At 45.0% G+C, this 19315-nt stretch overlaps 1 protein-coding gene across 1 annotated transcript in view; it reads left to right on the top strand.

Annotated features, from left to right (window-relative positions):
- Nucleotides 1-19315, top strand: part of atp10d (ATPase phospholipid transporting 10D) — a 133197-nt gene that overhangs the window by 46018 nt on the left and 67864 nt on the right. Inside the window, exons 8-12 of the mRNA XM_080751388.1 lie at nucleotides 4312-4443; nucleotides 4723-4835; nucleotides 5708-5960; nucleotides 6927-7159; nucleotides 11482-11685. Of these exons, the coding sequence (XP_080607514.1) occupies nucleotides 4312-4443; nucleotides 4723-4835; nucleotides 5708-5960; nucleotides 6927-7159; nucleotides 11482-11685 (935 nt within the window). The remainder of the gene's footprint in view (nucleotides 1-4311; nucleotides 4444-4722; nucleotides 4836-5707; nucleotides 5961-6926; nucleotides 7160-11481; nucleotides 11686-19315) is intronic.

Here is a 19315-nt window from a genome sequence, read left to right as displayed (position 1 = left end):
CGCCATTGTGTATTGTTGCCATTGTGTATTGTTAGCCCAGTAGTTTCCAGGTATATCATTACTTGCACAAGCAGAGTGCACAAGTACCTCGATCGGCTGGGTACGTATGTCGGTGTCCTCCTTTGTTTAACTCATTTCCCGCAATCCCCATCAAAACCGGAGATTTCCCGCTGTACCTCTCTGCGATGCCCGAGGAGCCCGAAGATTTAATTAGCTTTAATCATTATGAAACGATTAAAAGTATGGTCGCTGTATATAGCTGCTTCGGAGACTTTAGGCCCGCCCCCTAACTGTATCCGGTCGTATTTCCTGTTTAGACCGGATCTAGACATATCGTCTGCTATGTGCGCGAACGTGCCCACGTGTTACCATAGCGCACGGCTGGCTGTTTCCAACGTTTTCTTATGTAAATTCTGGCGGATTCAGCAGGATACTGCCTGGCAACGGATTTGTCTATTCCAATGGATTTTTTTTTATTCGAAAGCTGTCATCTTGTCCTACCGGTCTACTACATGAGTCGCGCACAGATCATGCACTATGCGTGCACGTGCCCACGTTAAAAGGTAGGGACAATTTGGCAGCTGCTTAGTTGCGACCGTTACTATCAAAACCTCGGCCAGCTGTCCGTCAGTCCGTCAGTCAGTCCGTCAGTCTGTCTGTCACACTTCACACGTCACACTTTTGCCCTGCTCATATCTCCGCAACCGTTGCCCCGATCCATGCCAAATTTTGCACACACACTCCTTGCCTGCCAAACCACAACCTCCATCAATTCTCACATGGCCCTCTTCTAGCGCCACCATGAGGCCAATTCTTGCAAAACACTTTTTTGGACACTGCTCCTACAAATTTTGCCCTAAAATCATGCAAATCGCTACACAGTATGTCTACACTCATGTCATCAACATGGATCTGTCCCATATAGCGCCACCATCAGGCCGATTTTTTCAAACACATTTTTGGACACTGCTCCTACATATTTTGCCCTAAAATCACGCTGCGACCTGACGGTTGCTTGTCTCCCGTTTAGGGAGTCTTACTGGTACAGCTATGTTTAAAATGGCAGCAAAATTGTTAAGCCTGTAGCCCAATCAGGGACCAGCATTTCTGTTAACGTCACCATTAACAGCCAATGAGGGACCAGCACTCCTGGTCATGCCGGGGTTGAGCGCTTCTTATTGCGTGCACGTTGTTATCTCGACAGTTCTAGGTCATTAACTTGTGAGCTTGGAGGTCTGCTATTTTCGATATTTCCACCTAAAGGCCCTTCTAGTAATGTCAGCCCCTGCCTCTCTAACATTCTCTGCACGTCCCTGGTTGGTGGCATAAGGTGCAAATAAAAAGTAGGTTGTCTGCAGCAGGCCTTGGGGAAGCTCTTCAAGCTTGACTCAGGCATGTAACCCAGCACCCCGGCTGTGTGTGTGTGTATGCGCGCGCGCGCACGTGCATGCGTGTAGTTTCAAAGCACAAACCAGTCAGTCAGGTGAGTGGGAGGAGGCGGTCCTTTGGCCCTCATTGACACCACACAGCCCCATGCAGGTGTTGTTAGTCATACCCTTGTTGTGGGGCAGAACAACTTGTATCTCCAAGTTTCAAACTGTCATGGTTTTATCGTAAAGTTAAAGCCCTGCTTCGCCATGCAAGACTGTCGCACAGAACTAGTGAAAATAGCAGATCTACAAGCACACAACGCCTCGCACTCGCAGATCGGCTATTGTCACTACTTTAAATCATTTTAAAATAATAACCAAGAAAGAAAGGTTTTGGGCATACAAGGTTTCCACCCGACAATTACGATATCCTTGTTAGAAAACCTCTTATCTCCATTTCAAATCTTTTTTGGTCTTGCCCTAAATTCATGCCCCTGCTACTTTCTGTAAGTCGTAGCAGTCTCAAGACTGCAAGATCGACAGGCTCTACAAGCTTAGAGTAGATCTACGGTGCACGCAGATTCATACCAGCTTTTTTAAGATAGTTTTGCTTGCTTTGAAATGAAAAGTGTGAAACTGTGTCTGCGGGGTTTCTCAATATTGAACCAAAGTCAGAGTTTTGGACATACGTGGTTTCCAGCTGACGTGTTCTGGGACAAGGCTCCTCTTCATAGCTGCGGGCCATGAGAAAAAGTCACACATTAAATTACACTACACTACACCTCCTAGTGCTCACGCCTGGCCTGGTTCATTAACCCATTTAGAACGGGTACACATTTTGTGTATCATTATTTTATGCTTTAACTAATGAAAAATAGCAGATATACAAGTTCACAGCGCGGCACCGAGTGCCGCGCTGCGAGCTTGTAGATCTGCTATTTTTGAAAAGAGTCATGAAAACGTGTGCAAATCTTTGAATATATGTATTTTCAAAGCAAACGTGTGTAACTCAAATTTTGCTTCTGGGTGGTCCCTGGAACTAGATATTTTGAGATGGGGGTCCGTGGCCAAATAAATATCATTTTGGGGGTCCTTCACATGAAAAAGTTTGAGAACCACTGACATAGTAGTCTCTCAAGAACAGACTAACTGAGCTCCAGTTGAGTGAAAAGGACCTTTTCTTTGACGATGGCTGGCCAGATTGCTGACATAGAAACACAGGTTTTTTTTCCAAAAATCTTAGAAGGATTCAAAAGACACTTATAGAATGGGGTCAAAATTCTCATTTTCACGATTTTTCAAAAATAGCAGATCTACAAGCTCGCAGCGCGGCACTCGGTGCCGCGCTGTGAGCTTGTATATCTGCTGTTTTTCAATAGTTAAAGCATAAAATATTGCGTCATAATGTGTTCAGGCCTAAATGGGTTAAATTACACTACACTACACCTCTAGTGCTCACGCCTGGCCTGGTTCATTAAATTACACTACACCTCCTCTAGTCCTCACGCCTGGCCCCGTTGCCCTGCATTCTTCTAAAGTCACTATCGGGTGTCATCAGATTAGATCAGGTGCTGGTTGTCAACGTGGGCTCGGTCCCCCTGCAAAAGTAGGAGACTTAAACTCCAAAAAAGGAGTAGTTCACTCCTAAGAAATTACTTATTTTCTATCAGTTACACACTGTGCAAAGCCTTGAATATATGGAGATTATTTTATTTATTTATTTTTTATCGCATTCTTGAGACAATATTTGGATGATGACAGTCTCAAAGACACTCAAAGAGTCTCCTAATCTCCTCCTCCTATGTTAGTGTTTCTCAACCTTTTCCCACCGCGACCCCCAAAATAATCATTATGCCTTCCTCTAATATTTGACAATTTGGCCAATGTTTAATTAGTAATTTTAGAGGTATTAAAAAGTCCTTAAATTGTCACTTTAGAAATGTGCAGATACCCTCTATGCACTTAAACTATAAGGTTTGTTTACTGTTGAGTGAGAAAACAATGCTGCACATTAAAGCTATACTGTGTAAGTTGCTCTAGTGGTCAGAGCTGTATAGCAAACCGCGGTCGCGTCCGCGTCTTTCGGCCGTTTTTCGCCGCGGACCGGGCCTCTCACCACCGCGTACGCCTGCAGCTCGCCGAGATCTATCTTTAGAGGGGTCCCTGGTTCCTGTGCGTTCAGGCATTCCGGAGAAACGGACTCCTTCACCCGAGTATTTGCTGTTGTTATGTTGAGGCAAGCTACTTCCTGAGAAGTCAGCAAGATGCGCTGTGATTGGCCGGCAGTGTATAACCCTCGCTGTGATTGGCCGGTAGCGTATGATGACGTAATTTTGCCGCGAAATCCGGTCCCCGGTCAGAATCATAGAAAACATATTTACAGAAGGCTGTAGGGGATGTGGGTGTTCTAAAACTTTAGCGATTTAACAGTTAGGACAATTTTAAGATTTGTTTTATAAAAAAACTTACATGGTATAACTTTAAGTTAATCCTCCGGGGACCCCCCAAAATAAGTAGGGGCTCCCGACCCACAGGTTGAGAACCACATGTTGAGAACCACTGTCCTATGTGACTCAAAGAGTCCCCTACTGAGTCTCCTGTGATCCGCTCATCAAACCATCAGGAATGTGACAGAACTAAAACATATCCACTAACAGACAGACTGCTTCCTCTCAGGTCATGAGACCAAGGCCATGAAGAACAACAGTGGTCCTCGCTACAAGCCTGTACTGTACTGTACTGTACTGTACTGTACTGTACTGTACATAACGTATACACTCATCCATCACAGGTCATGAGACCAAGGCCATGAAGAACAACAGTGGTCCTCGTTACAAGCCTGTACTGTACTGTACTGTACTGTACTGTACTGTACTGTACTGTACTGTACTGTACTGTACTGTACTGTACTGTACATAACGTATAAACCCATCCATCACAGGTCATGAGACCAAGGCCATGAAGAACAACAGTGGTCCTCGCTACAAGCGCAGCGCACTGGAGAGGCGTCTCAACGTGGACGTGTTGTGGTGCGTCCTCCTGCTCTTCCTCATGTGCTTCGCCGGAGCCGTAGGTTCGTACTGCAGCTCCTATCTCCATATTTATACTGTTTTATGTTTAGATTAGGTTGTAGGTTCGTACCGCAGCATCGGAGCTCCTATCTCCATAATTATACTGTTTTACTGTTGCTCACTCCTCATGCACTGAAGGAAGCATGAGCTCAGTTCAGGGCTATCCTCAGGTTGGCAGAGGGAGAGCAGAGCCCAGGATTACAGCTTAGGCAATTAGGAAAAAAAAAAAAAAACCTGTGTAAAAAAAAAAAAAAAAAAAACCTGTGTGTGTGTCTCTCTAGGTCATGGCCTTTGGCTGAAGCAGTTGAAAGACCCCATCTTCCTAGTAGGTGATGAGCCCCCTCCCGCCCTGGCTGGGTTCTACGTCTTCTGGACCATGATCATCGTGCTGCAGGTGGGTCTGGAGCTGCTACGGGCTAGCCTGGAATCAGACTAATCCCCCGTGCAAAAAAAGCCGGCGCATATCTATCTAGATGTGGGCTGCTATTCATCATCAATGAAGATAACAAAGCTATGGGCTACCGTTCATTATCAACCGAAGCCAGCGACATGAACATGCAAAGTCACAAACTACCTACCCTCGAGTCACTAGACTTTCCAACTCGGAGGAAAGCCTGGCATTCGTTCTAAAACTAGCCGTGTGATCCGGTTTGCGAAAAAGAAAACGGTGTTTCCTGCCGTTTGGTAACTACAACAAACTACAACGTGACGCAAAGCTATTTCCGCTACTGACCGGATCAGAGACCGGAAACAAAGATATTAGGGACTTCCAAGCTCCGACGGCTACGGCAGACGGCTACAGTAAGCGGAAATGGATCAGTGCTCAATAGATAAACCTGCTTGCCGTCGCAGCCGTTCCTACTACGCCAGAAGCTACCTTTCCACATAGCGTCTACAACGCCTGCTGCATAGACGCATCGCCATGGGAACCAAAGTGTTCAAAAGGGGTGGGAACCCATCACCGACGGCTGTTTGCTTAACGATTTTGACTGCTACGGCGATTGGGTCATATCAGCCATACCTCCGCCTGGCGGAGCCGTCCTGAAAACCGTTGGAACTTAAAGTCTCTAATGATCCCAGGCTACCAACATACCATTCACATGATGATTTCTCTCTCTCTCTGTCTCTCTCTCTCTCTCTCTCTCTCTCTCTCTCTGTCTCTCTCTCTCTCTGTCTCTCTCTCTGTCTCTCTCTCTCTCTCTCTCTCTCTGTCTCTGTCTCTCTCTCTCTCTCTCTCTCTCTCTCTCTCTCTCTGTCTCTCTCTAGGTGCTGATCCCCATCTCGCTGTACGTGTCCATAGAGATCGTGAAGCTGGGTCAGATCTACTTCATGCAGAACGACCTGGACCTGTACAACGAGGCTCTGGACCAGAGCATCCAGTGCCGGGCGCTGAACATCACCGAGGACCTGGGCCAGGTGCAGTACCTGTTCTCTGACAAGACGGGCACGCTGACGGAGAACAAGATGGTGTTCCGCCGCTGCACCATCTACGGGGTGGAGTACCCCCACCTGGACAACGGTGAGGTTCATCGCTGTTCTGGGTCCCACGGTCATGAAATTCCAGGAAATATTTTGAAATTAGATTTTTTTTTCCCCCAGTGCTGGAAAAGGTTTGGAATTAATCCAGGGTTCCTGGAGAATTCTGGAGAATTATTTGGCCATGCTTTGTTTTTGGCTATTGACTTAATTCACAAAACATTTTTTTTTAAAACATGTTTAACATCGCACATGTATATATGTAACATAATTAGTTTTTCGCCGAACGTGTGTGATTGCAGCCTAAATGTATGTGACTTCCATAGGGAATTAATTGGATGCTGTTTTAACCCCCAGCCTCCCTAGGAAAAGCATAAAGCAATGTCATGTCCAGGGCACATTTAAAGCATGTTAAAACAGATCTACAGGCTCTCAACTTGCTGCAGCCTGATCCTATTCCCTAGGATAGGTGGTGTAGCAAATAAAATGGCACAAAATCTATCTACCGGTATATTCTATTTATTTTTGCTACACCGTCTCTGGGCATTGCACATAGGGGTAAGAGACTCATTATGGTGCTCAATGATTGTTACTGTACAATTGGGTTAAATATTCTGGAAAAGTCCTCTAAAAGTTTTGGAAAAATTGTGAGTGCTGTTCTGCGAGTTTGTATATCTGCTATTTTTGAAAAATAGTGAAAATATTTGCAAGTCTTTGAATATTTTTGACTGATTTTAGAAGTGTCTTCTAAAATCGAAATCATTCTAAGGTTTTTGAAAAACACGTGTTTCTCAAACAGTGGTCAGTGGTTCTCAAACATTTTCATGTCAAGGACCCCTAGAATTATATGTACAGTAATTGGCCGCCGACCCCCATCTCGTAATATTATGTATCAGGGACACCCCAGAAGCAAATTTTTGAGTTACAAATGTTGTGTGTGTGTGTGTGTGTGTGTGTGTGTGTGTGTGTGTGTGTGTGTGTGTGTGTGTGTGTGTGTGTGCGTGTGCAGCCCGGCGGCTGGAGGTGTACGAGGCGGAGGAGAGCGAGACGTCGCACGGTCGCTCGCCCACGTTGCGGTCAGGCGTCTCGGTGAAGTCTCTGAGCTGTCGCTCGCTGACCTGCAACCGCTCGTCGGTGTCGCTGCACACGCTGACCAATGAGGAGGAGGCGGAGGAGGGGCTCGACCCCGCCCCCGACCACACCCACACACCCCCCCGCACCAGCGCCTTCTGCAGCCGCATGGTCAGTACACACACACACACACACGCACACGCGCACACACACACACGCACACGCACACACATACACGCACACACACACACACGCGCACACACACACACACACACACACACACACACACACACACACACACACACACACACACACACACACACACACACACACACACACACACACACACACACACACACACTAGCGCCTTCTGCAGCCGCATGGTCAGTCACACATGCACACACACACACACACACACACACACACACACACACACACACACACACACACAGTCACACACACACGTTTATATTGACAGTCCGCAAACTTTTTTTTTCTGTACTTTTTTCGTTATTTTTTTTGTTCTGTCAGATGAATTCAGAATTCATATATGGCCAAGACAGATGGCGCGACCTTGCTTTTCGCCCTTAGGCGTCTTACTGGTAGGAATTAACCTCAAACTAACTGCAACTGAAACTCTTTTTGTTTGTTTCATAAATATGTTAGTTAAACACATATCAAAAATCCTAAGAAATCCCAGTAGTGGAACCAGCGGTTTTCAACACAGTGTCTTTATGCTGGAGTAAATTGACCCTGGTGACAACAGGAAGAGAACGTCACCTTGAGCTTCCTTCCAGGCGCGAGGGCCACACAGCTTTGCTGGTAGAATACATCGTCTACATCTGGGGAGGGAGGAGCTACCCTACCCATGAGTCCTACAACGTGCTTTATGCATTTGACGTGGACACCCACAGATGTTTCAAACCCAGGGTTTCCGGGACCGTTCCAGAGGGAAGGTCGTATCATTCAGCCTGTGTCTTGGGGAAGGTCATGTTTATCCATGGAGGATGGAGCCAGCTGACTGGATGTACTATTGACATGCACAAGTTGGACACCACCACCATGGTCTGGTCTCTAGTTAACACGAGAGGAGCTCCACCTCCTGCTACATACTGGCACTCTGCCACCATCATCGGGACAAAGATGTTTGTGTTTGGGGGCTGGAGGCAGGGCGGGTATCACTCCAACACCGTCAGAGTGTTTGACACAGAGACCGACTGCTGGCTGAAGATCCATGTCTCGGCACAACTTCTTCCGGGAGGACGCAGGGCTCATTCAGCCTTTGCCTACAATGGAGAGCTGTACATAGCTGGTGGTGAGAACTGGGAACAGACCTTCAGTGTTCTGTGGAAGTTCAATCCAGGGAGCTTCTCCTGGAAGAAGGTTGAGCCCAAGGGGAAAGGACCGAATGTGATTTATAAGATGTGCTGTTGCATGGTGGGAGATCGTATCATCCTCTTTGGAGAATACAATGCACCAGGTGACCTGTTCATCCTAGACATGAGTCCTAGTCTTAAGACGCTCTGCAAGCTAGCAGTTATTCAGTACGGTCTGAAGCAGTCGGAAATCCCACACAACATCAGGTGGGAACTGGCAGCCATGACTGCCAATGGAAACTGACGGAAATGTCAGTCCAGTTAGGCATCGATGACGTTCATCAGGAAGTGTATAATATGTCCATAGGCCTCTATGCGTTGCTCTGCAAAGAAACAGCTTTTTCTCGCAATCTATCTCCAAAGACACTTTTTTTTCACGGCCCCCTATCAAAGCGACGGTCGGCCGTCGTGACAATCACAACATAGTGAATTTCCACCTCATAGACACGATCGTGACTTCCAGGGGTCTTCAGAATAAATCGCAGTGAATGGTGGCACACTGTATCTAAATAATTAATTATATCCTTGCACTAAAGTTAAAAAAAAGACTCACACATGATTTCCATGACAACCAACAGCAACAGAACAAAGAAATCTGTCCACTAAAAAAAATATATATCGCAGGCTAAGGCAGGGCAATATATCTAAAATATATCGACATCGAGGTATCAACATGTGAGGCATACATCGACGAAGACGGCTTGAAATGAGGTATTGGTGTATGTGTCAAATTAATTAACAGACACTCTATGCATGCACTTAGCACTAGTGGTGTCAACAATAATCGATTCAGTGATGCATCGCGATTCAGCCGTGCACGATTCTGAATCTAGTCAGCAACGTGACATAATCGATTATTATAGCCGTTTTATACAGGGGTTGACACTGGCTGAACGTGGCAGGTAAATACAACTTGTGGGCAGGTGGGGATTTTTCGCTCGCTCACTCACTCACACACACACACACACACACACACACACACACACACACACACACACACACACTCAACGTGCAGTGGCTCTTATGAGCTCCAGAGAAACTAAAAGTGCAGTAGCTCACACAGTTACGCTACTGTGTCATTCTAAAACTAACTAACTAGTTAACGAGCACTAAGATAACATAGTAATCATTCAGCTCAGTGAACTGTGAATGTGTAATGAATCATTTGAACATGTGTTTGTGGTGTGTGTAGCAACAGTGTAAACACCAGTCTCACTGATAAATAGTGTACTACTGTATGTTATCTCCTAGTGCTGTTGTATGCTTACAACCTATTCCCCACGCTTTCAATTAACATGACTTATCTTTTGTACATGAAAGACACACACACACACACACGCACACGCACACACGCACACACACAGCTGTACTTTATTACATTACTTTTATTCCATTACTGTACTTGTAGATTACATTATGTACCGCAGTTGAAAATCACACACAAACTCTACTGCAGTGATACTCAAACTCAGGCCCACGGGCCACTCCCGGCCCATGGCACAATTTTGACAGGCCCACCAATCAATCAAAAAATAATCATTATTATTATTACCCTTATTATTTTTTTCAGACAATGAAGTTCTCATCTTTATCATCTTTAGCCTAATTATTGCATTACTATTACATGAATAATCATCCAGGAAGGGAAAACTGCGTGGACTCATTCAGAGCAGCGGCAAAGATGAGCCTCAGCAAGTGCTGAAAAGTTGATGCAGAGAACCTGCACTTTAACCCAAAATGGACGGATGTTTTCATTTTACCATCTCATGCAAATTCATTACCACTATGTTTGATTTGCTAGAAAACAGTGTCAGTTGTTCAGATCGACAATGTAAGGCTCCAATGAAAGACAAAAGTTATCAAGTATTATTAGGGGCCAGTATTAACTGGCCCCTTGCCATTTTTGTAATGTGGCCCACAGGTTCAGTTATGTGAGTATCCCTGCTCTACTGTCCTGTACGACTGTATTTCATACAATTCCGACTGAAAGGAAAGGAACTCGTTATATCTTTTTTGGCCAACGATATCTTAACAACCATGAGAGCCATTTGCAATTTTGTTTTGTCTTGTCTTCTCTAGAACTCAAAAGTTAATATTTCAAGTACAATTTAGGTCCAATTTCACTCAACTTTACTTGCTGATTTCAGACCTTTTGAATAACACGGGCCAGCCAATCCTAAACAAGGCCATGATATCATGATGATCATGATTGCTTTCCTTATCCTGTTCGCTATGTAAAGCTGTCATCATATAGAACACTTTAATTACAGATGTGACTACGTATTTTATTAGACAGATACCATGTATTACCTGTCTTATCCACACGTTTCCAGTGTCCCATGAGCCCTTGCGTGAACGTTGGGCATCACTTCCTGTTCCTCTTAACAGTTTCATTCTGATTGGTTGCTCTTGCTGGCTGTTAGCCTGTGGCACCTGCATCTCTGTGTGCAGATTGGTTGCTGTTGCTGCTGTGAGCCTGTGGCACCTGCATCTCTGCGTGGTGATTACATGGGGCTTTGTTAAGTGATTTGAATCAGCTGTGTTGAGGATGTGAAGCCCACATTAACATTTCCGATGCCAATTACGTCCAGGAACGTGATAGCCACCGCCATGGTAACCAGGTAAACAGGCGCTGCGGTGGAGGCTGGTGAGCAAAAAAAAAAAAAAAAACGTCATGTCCCATGATGCAACTCGGAAGCGTCTAATCTCCATAGGCTCCTATTCATTGCTGCTGCAAAGAAACGGCCGATTTATCTCGGAATCTTAAAAAAACAAAACAAAAAAAACCTAAAAAAAAAACGCTTCGATCGTAGAAAACCGCTTTTCTTCCAGTGCTGTTTTTCAGCCGTGGTTAGAATTCCTCATTTCTGTGTGAAAGTAAACATCCAGATGTAGTGAATTCCCCCAACATGGACACGATCGTGGCTTCCGGTGGATCTTCAAAATAAAGCGCAGTGAATGGCGGAACTCTGTATCCAAATAATTACAAAAATAATGGCATCCCAAGTTAACACAACACACAGTAAGCTTGTTAGGAAACTTGAATTTTAAATCTCTCTCTCTCTCTATCTCTCTATCTCTCTCTCTCTCTCTCTCTCTCTCTCTCTCTCTCTCCAGGCTAAAGAGGTGGTCCCGGACCCCCTGCTGGTGAGGAAGCTGAACTGCCTGGCCTCTCCTCCTCCGCTGCTGGCTGTGAGTGGCGGTGTGGCGCCCTGGGTGGCCCCGCCCACTCTGGAGCTCACCTACATCGTGGACTTCTTCATGGCTCTGGCCATCTGCAACACGGTGGTGGTGTCCTCCCCCAGCCAGCCACGACACGTGGTGAGTCCACTGCTGGGTGCCACAGAGGAACAGAGGGTTCCCACGGTCATGAAATTCCTGGAAATATTTTGAAATTAGAAAATTATTTTTCCAGTACTGGAAAAGTTTTGGAATTTATCAATGGTCCTGGAAGGTCCTGGAAAAAATAGCTATGCATTGTCTCTGGTTATTGATTTTGTTAATACCTCTGAAATGACAAATTAAACATTGGCCAAATTGTCAAATATTAGAGGCAGAAATTGTGAAAATAGCCGATCTACATGCTCACAACGCCTCGCGTTGCGAGGCGTTGTGAGCATGTAGATCTGCTATTGTCACAATAGAAACGTGTTATACAAAATTCCTCAACTCTTAGTGCTCGTCAGGGTGGGGGGTCCCCAGTTAAAATATGATTATTTTGGGGGTCACAGGCTGAAAAGGTTGAGAACCACTGGCATACACAACCTGTCTTTGGGCATTTCGCATAGGAGTAAGCGACTCGTTATTGAGCTGAATTATTGTTATATAGTCCTGGAAATCTTGTTAAATATTCTGGAAAAGTTTTGGAAAAGTTTTGGAAAAGTTTTGGAAATTAATTGGTAAAGATGTGTGGGAACCGTGAGTGATGGTAACTTGCCAATAACTTTTCCCATCCGCACCAAACTTGGCACAAAGATTAATTGGGCCGCAAGTTTAATATGAGAAACGTCACAGCTTGTCCGTGTGTACGACGTGTACACATTTTTACGGTCTATGGGTTTGCCACTCTGACATCATGCTCTGATGTCACTGTGATGTTGTGTATCTCTGTAGGTCACTCCTGACACTGTGGTTCCCCTGACACATCACTGTGACATCACAGGTGATATCACAGGTGACATCACCTATGTAAAAGTCCATATATGGGTATTCTACAGAAAACCTTTTATGCCCATATATGAAGATCCCTGATAATAATAATAATAATAATAATAATAATAAAACTTTATTTGTATAGCACCTTTCATGACATGAAATGCAGCTCAAAGTGCTTTACAGAGCATAAAATGAAGCACACGTGCTTAACAGAGAAAAAGTAAAATAGAAATAAAAAATACATAAAAAAGAGATAAGTAAAATGATTACAATAAAGCAAGAAAAAATAAAAGCATAGAACATTGAAGAACAATTTCAGAGCCGTGCGGACGTCAATAGCAGCATAGGGATTAAAAAATTTAGCTAAAAGCAAGAGTAAAGAAATAGGTCTTGAGCTGTGCTTTAAAGCTATCCACCGAGGCTGCCTGTCTTAGGTGTAGTGGTAGTTTATTCCAAGCTGTCGGTCCATAGAAGCAGAAAGCTGCTTCACCATATTTTTTATATGTCATTGTTGGCACCTCAAGTAGGTCTGCACTAGAGGACCTGAGTGGGCGGGTTGGAACATATCTATGCAGGCAGTTATAGAGGTACGAAGGTGCCAGACCATTTAGAGCTTTATAAACAAGTAAAAGAATTTTAAAATCAATCCTAAAAACAACCGGGAGCCAGTGTAGCGACGCTAAAACTGGAGTAATATGTTCTCTTATCTTAGTTTTTGTTAAAACTCTGGCTGCTGCATTTTGAACAAGTTGTAATCTGTCAGTTGTTTTCTTTGGCAGACCAGAGAGAAGTGCGTTGCAGTAATCAAGCCGAGAGAAAACAAAAGCGTGGATCAGCGTTTTTGCATCGTTCAGCGACAGATAGGCTCTAATTCGCGCAATATTTCTAAGGTGAAAGAAGGCAATCTTCGTGACATGATTAATGTGTGTATTAAAATTTAATTCAGCATCAATGATCACCCCCAGGTTCTTAACAGAGGTGTTATTTTCTTTAGCCAGGTTACCAAGTCTATTTATTATTGATTCTCTCTGGGCAGTAGAACCTATTATGAGAACTTCTGTCTTGTCCTCATTTAGCTTGAGAAAGTTCTCACTCATCCAGCATTTTATGCTGGACACGCACGTCAGCAATGGGTCTAGAGCACAGGGGTCGTCCGTAGCCACCGAAAGGTACAACTGGGTGTCATCAGCATAGAAATGGAAATTCACACCGTGAGCGGAAATAAGTTCTCCCAGCGGCAGTATATAGAGGGAGAATAATAAAGGACCAAGAATCGAGCCCTGTGGAATACCAGAGCAGATGTTGTGTTTGTTTGACTCGAAGTCAGCTAGATTAACAGAGTAGCTTCTGCCTGTCAGATAAGAGCAAAACCAGGACAGAGCTGTACCTGACAGTCCTACCCAGTGTTCGAGACGTTGTATTAGAATTGTATGGTCAATTGTGTCAAAAGCCGCCGATTGGTCCAGCAGTAGGAGAACGGACACATCTTTGTTATCAGCAGCCACCCTAAGATCATTAATAACTTTTAAAAGTGCAGTTTCTGTGCTGTGTCCTTTCCTGAAGCCGGATTGGAATTTGTTGTGCACCTTATTGTTCTGCAGAAACACATCCAATTGATGAAAGATAATTTTTTCTAGGACCTTGCCCAGAAAAGGCAAATTAGAGATGGGTCGATAATTATCCAGCACGGACGGGTCAAGGTTGGGTTTTTTGAGTAAGGGTTTAACTACAGCCGTTTTCAGTGAGTCTGGAAAGACACCTGATTGTATAGAGCTGTTTACTATTTTTAGGATATCTTCAATAACGCAGTCTACAACCTCTTTAAGAAACGGCGTGGGTATTGCATCCAGCGAGCAAGAAGACGATGTCATTTGCGATATGGTTTTACGAAGTTCCTCTTCATCAATTGCACAAAATGATACTAGGCTCCCCCTAGATTTATCGATGCTTTTACACATGGCACCATTAACCGCATTTGCATTTGTGACAGTATTATTCGTAATACCAGCTCGAATGTTAACAATTTTGTTGTCAAAGAAGGATGCAAACTCATTACACTTTGCTTTAGAGGCAGGGAGTGACTGCTTGTAGGACTGGGGGGGGTTTAAAAGGCGTTCAATGGTAGAGAATAAGACCCTAGCATTGTTCTTATTCTCATTAATAATTCCGGAAAAATAGGCCTGCCTAGCCAGACGCATGGTTTTATTATAGGTGGCTGTTGACGCCTTAAATATCTGTAGGTGGATAGTTAATTTATTTTTTCTCCAAGCTCGCTCTGCTCTGCGGCATTGTTTTTTGAGTGAACGTATATGATCGTTTATCCAGGGTGTTACTTTGGAATTATATTTCTTTTTAGTTTTCATAGGAGCCACTATATCCAGAGCTGACTCCAATTTAAGATTAAAACGTTGAACCATATCATTTACTGAGGGAATATCAGGAAGGCGGGGTGCACACGCAAGAAGGCTGGCAAACTCTTCTGCTGCCGAGGAACCGAAAAATCTCTTTTTTATAGTATATTCTCTATTGTTTTTTTCTAGATCAGAGACAGTCATATTAAAACACAGTAAATAGTGGTCTGATAAATCAGGCTTAGCGATAATCCTGTCCATAGAAATATTTAGCCCTTTAGAGATCACAAGATCAAGGGTGTGGCCTTGATTGTGGGTTGGCCCGGTAACATGCTGATCAAAATCAAGGGAATGCAGTAACTGTAAGAAACTCATAGCTGTAAGATCAGTAACAGTGTCCACATGCAAGTTAGTATCACCAGCAATAAGGGTTCTCTCATAGTCCGTGGAACAGATAGATAGAAGTTCAGATATTTCTGATGTCATCGATATGTATCACTGGCCATATGGCCAAGACATGGCCCATATATGTGTGGCTGTTTCAGATTGGGATCTCCATGTATGGGCATAACATATATTGTATGTTGTGATGTCATGGGAACCACTCTAACAGAATCCCTGTTATGCCCACATATGGAGATCCCTGATGTCATCAATATTAAGCCCATATCTAACAGGACTTCATATGGGAATGCCCATATAAGGAAGAAGACAGCCCATATCTGTGTGGCTGGTTCAGACAGGGATCTCCATGTATGGGCATAAAAGGGATGTGCTATATACAGTACATGGATCTCCATATATGAGTAACTGGTCCGATATACATCACTGGCCAGATGGCCAATAATTGGCGCGACCTCGCCCTAAAGGGCCAGGTCACATGTCGCCCGGAGGCTTCACACCAGGGGCAAAATCAAGGGCCCATGGAGAACCAAGTGACGTTTTAGCACAAACGTATTAGTTTTGTATTTAAGTACAGACTGCTTAAATATGTTGTTTTTAATAAAATAGTTACTGTAAATCAAAACTAAATTCTGAAAATGTGGTTCTGAAATCTCCATATATGGGCGGTTCTTGACCTCTTAACTGCTGAATCCAGCTGATACCTTGCCCAAATATGGAGACGTCAACGATGGTCCCGGGCCCTGTTTTTGAGATCCATTGTTCTCTCTATGCAGTTCCCACTTGATGTTGTGTGGGAGTCCTGACTGCTCCTGACCGTACTGAATAACTGCTACCTTGCACAATGTCTGCAGACTAGGATTCAAGTCTAAGACGTACAGGTCATGGGCTGTGTGTCTGTCTCTGTATCCTCTGAATAGGACGATACGATCTCCCACCACGCAACAGCACATTCCAGACATCCGACACGGGCCTAATTCTTTCCCCATGGGCTCAACCTTCCTCCAGGAGAATGCCTCTGGATTCAATTTCCAAAAATGAACGACGCTCGGATCCATGCAATCGTTGTCACCGCCAAATGTGTACAGCTCTCCGTTGTAAGCGAAGGCTGAATGACCCTCGCGTCCTTCTGGATGCGGTGCATCAGGTATTTCCAGCCAGCGGTCGGTCTCTGTGTCAAACACGTTGATGTTGTTGTAGTCGCCCTTGCCCTCTCTCTCTTGGTCGTTTCATCTGCCCCCAAATACAAACATCTTCCTCCCTATCATGTTGGCAGTGTGACATGATGAATCAGGTGCCAGTGTGCCTCTCGTTTGAATTAAAGACCAGGCCATTGTGGCGGTGTTGTAGACGTCCCTGGACCTGGATCCAGTCAGCCTGTTGCACCCTCCAAAGATATACATGACCTTCCCCAAGACACAGGCTGAGTGGCCCAACCTCGCCTCTGGAACCGTCCCAGAAACACTGGGCTTGGACCATCTGTGGGTGTCCAGACAAAGATTAATTGGGCCGCAAGTTTACTATGAGAAACGTCACAGCTTGTCCGCGTGTACGACGTGTACACATTTTTACGGTCTATGGGTTTGCCAAGCTGACATCATGCTCTGATGTCACTGTGATGTCGTGTATCTCTGTAGGTCACTCCTGACACTGTGGTTCCCCTGACACATCACTGTGACACCACAGGTGATATCACAGTTGACATCACCTATGTAAAAGTCCATATATGGGTATTCTCCAGAATCCCTTTTATGCCCATATATGAAGATCCCTGATTTCATCGATATGTATCACTGGCCATATGACCAAGACATGGCCCATATCTGTGTGGCTGTTTCAGATTGGGATCTCCATGTATGGGCATAAAAGATATTGTATGTTGTGATGTCATGGGAACCACTCTAACAGAATCCCTTTATGCCCATATATGGAGATCCCTGATGTCATCAATATTAAGCCCATATCTAACAGGACCTCATATGGGAATGCCCATATATGGAAGAAGACAGCCCATATGTGTGGCTGGTTCAGACAGGGATCTCCATGTATGGGCATAAAAGGGATGTACTATATACAGTACATGGATCTCCATATATGAGTAACTGGTCCGATATACATCACTGGCCAGATGGCCAATAATTGGCACAACCTCGCCCTAAAGGGCCAGGTCACATGTCGCCCAGAGGCTTCACACCAGGGGCAAAATCAAGGGCCCCTGGAGAACCAAGTGACGTTTTAGCACAGACGTATTAGTTTTGTGGCCCTGTTTTTGAGATCCATTGTTCTCTCTATGCAGTTCCCACTTGATGTTGTGTGGGAGTCCTGACTGCTCCAGACCGTACTGAATAACTGCTACCTTGCACAATGTCTGCAGACTAGGATTTAAGTCTAAGACATACAGGTCATGGGGTGTGTGTCTGTCTCTGTATCCTCCGAATAGGACCATACGATCTCCCACCACGCAACAGCACATTCCAGACATCCGACACAGGCTTAATTCTTTCCCCATGGGCTCAACCTTCCTCCAGGAGAATGTCTCTGAATTTAATTTCCAAAAATGAATGACGCTCGGATCCATGCAATCGTTGTCACCGCCAAATGTGTACAGCTCTCCGTTGTAAGCGAAGGCTGAATGACCCTTGCGTCCTTCTGGATGCGGTGCATCAGGTATTTCCAGCCGTCCTTCTGGATGCGGTGCATCAGGTATTTCCAGCCAGCGGTCGGTCTCTGTGTCAAACACGTTGATGTTGTTGTAGTCGCCCTTGCCCTCTCTCTCTTGGTCGTCTGACCGGCCCCCAAATACAAACATCTTCCTCCCTATCATGGTGGCAGAGTGACATGATGACTCGGGTGCCAGTGTGCCTCTCGTATGAATTAAAGACCAGGCCATCGTGGTGGTGTCCAGCTTGTAGACGTCCCTGGACGTGGATCCAGTCAGCCTGTTGCACCCTCCAAAGATATACATGACCTTCCCCAAGACACAGGCTGAGTGGCCCAACCTCGGCTCTGGAACCGTCCCAGAAACACTGGGCTTGGACCATCTGTGGGTGTCCACGTCAAATGCATAAAGCACCTCGAAGGCTTCGTCATCGTCATCTGTCTCACAGTTCTCTCCTCCCCAGATGTAGATGATATTATCTATCAGCACAGCTGTGTGGTAATAGCGCATGCAGGGAACGTCAAGGGAAAGTTGTCCTGTTGGAGTCGTCAACTTCTCCCAGCACAAAGACACTGTGTTGAAGACATGCATATCAATCTGACCCACGTGGGCTTTTTTGCAACTTTGACAGAACCCTCCAAAGGAGTACACCTTGTGACCCACTGCCACCGCGGCATGGTTGGACCTCCTTGGTCCTCCTTTCTGATGCACTGTCCAGTGTAACATGTCTTAATCAAACCAGAACCAGTGGGTTCTATATGCTGTTACAAGGGTAGGTGGATGGACGCATGAGCAGACTTGCTGACACTGGCGCTCCTTACTGACTAATCCAAAGATGGCTTAACAGGAACTCAGAAGTACAGGAAACACGATTGTGGAACCGGAAACTAGGAAACCACAGGGGGTCTGAAAACGATCACACTGGAGAAATGGAGTTGGTTACCAAGAGTTGTCAGTTGAGAGAGGTGGGAAGGTCGTTTGATGATCTGACAACATTGGCGAGCATTATTATGGTCCTGATGATGTCACATTCTGACATCACTCTGACTCATCACCGAGGGGAGACACTGATGATTTCACTCTGTGACATCACACGCTCACAGAGGCCATGTCCATAAGGGAATGTCCATATATGGCCATAAAAGGGACAATGACTGACAGAAACGGAGATCTCCATATATGGGTATAACAAGCAGCACAAACTCTGGATGTGAGTAAATATCAGTTTTACCACTGGGCTGGGCTAGTGATATTTTTTTCTTTGTATCCATCAGTCCATGTCATTTGTATGCCCATGTATGGAGATGTCTCTCTGTCAGTCCTTGTCCATTTTTGCCCATAACAGGTACAGTATGTTGAGATCCCTGATGTCATCAGTATATGC

The sequence above is a fragment of the Nannobrachium achirus genome (assembly GCF_963921795.1).
Source record: "Nannobrachium achirus genome assembly, chromosome: 20".
NCBI lineage: Eukaryota > Metazoa > Chordata > Actinopteri > Myctophiformes > Myctophidae > Nannobrachium > Nannobrachium achirus.
This window is presented reverse-complemented; position numbering and strand designations above follow the sequence as displayed.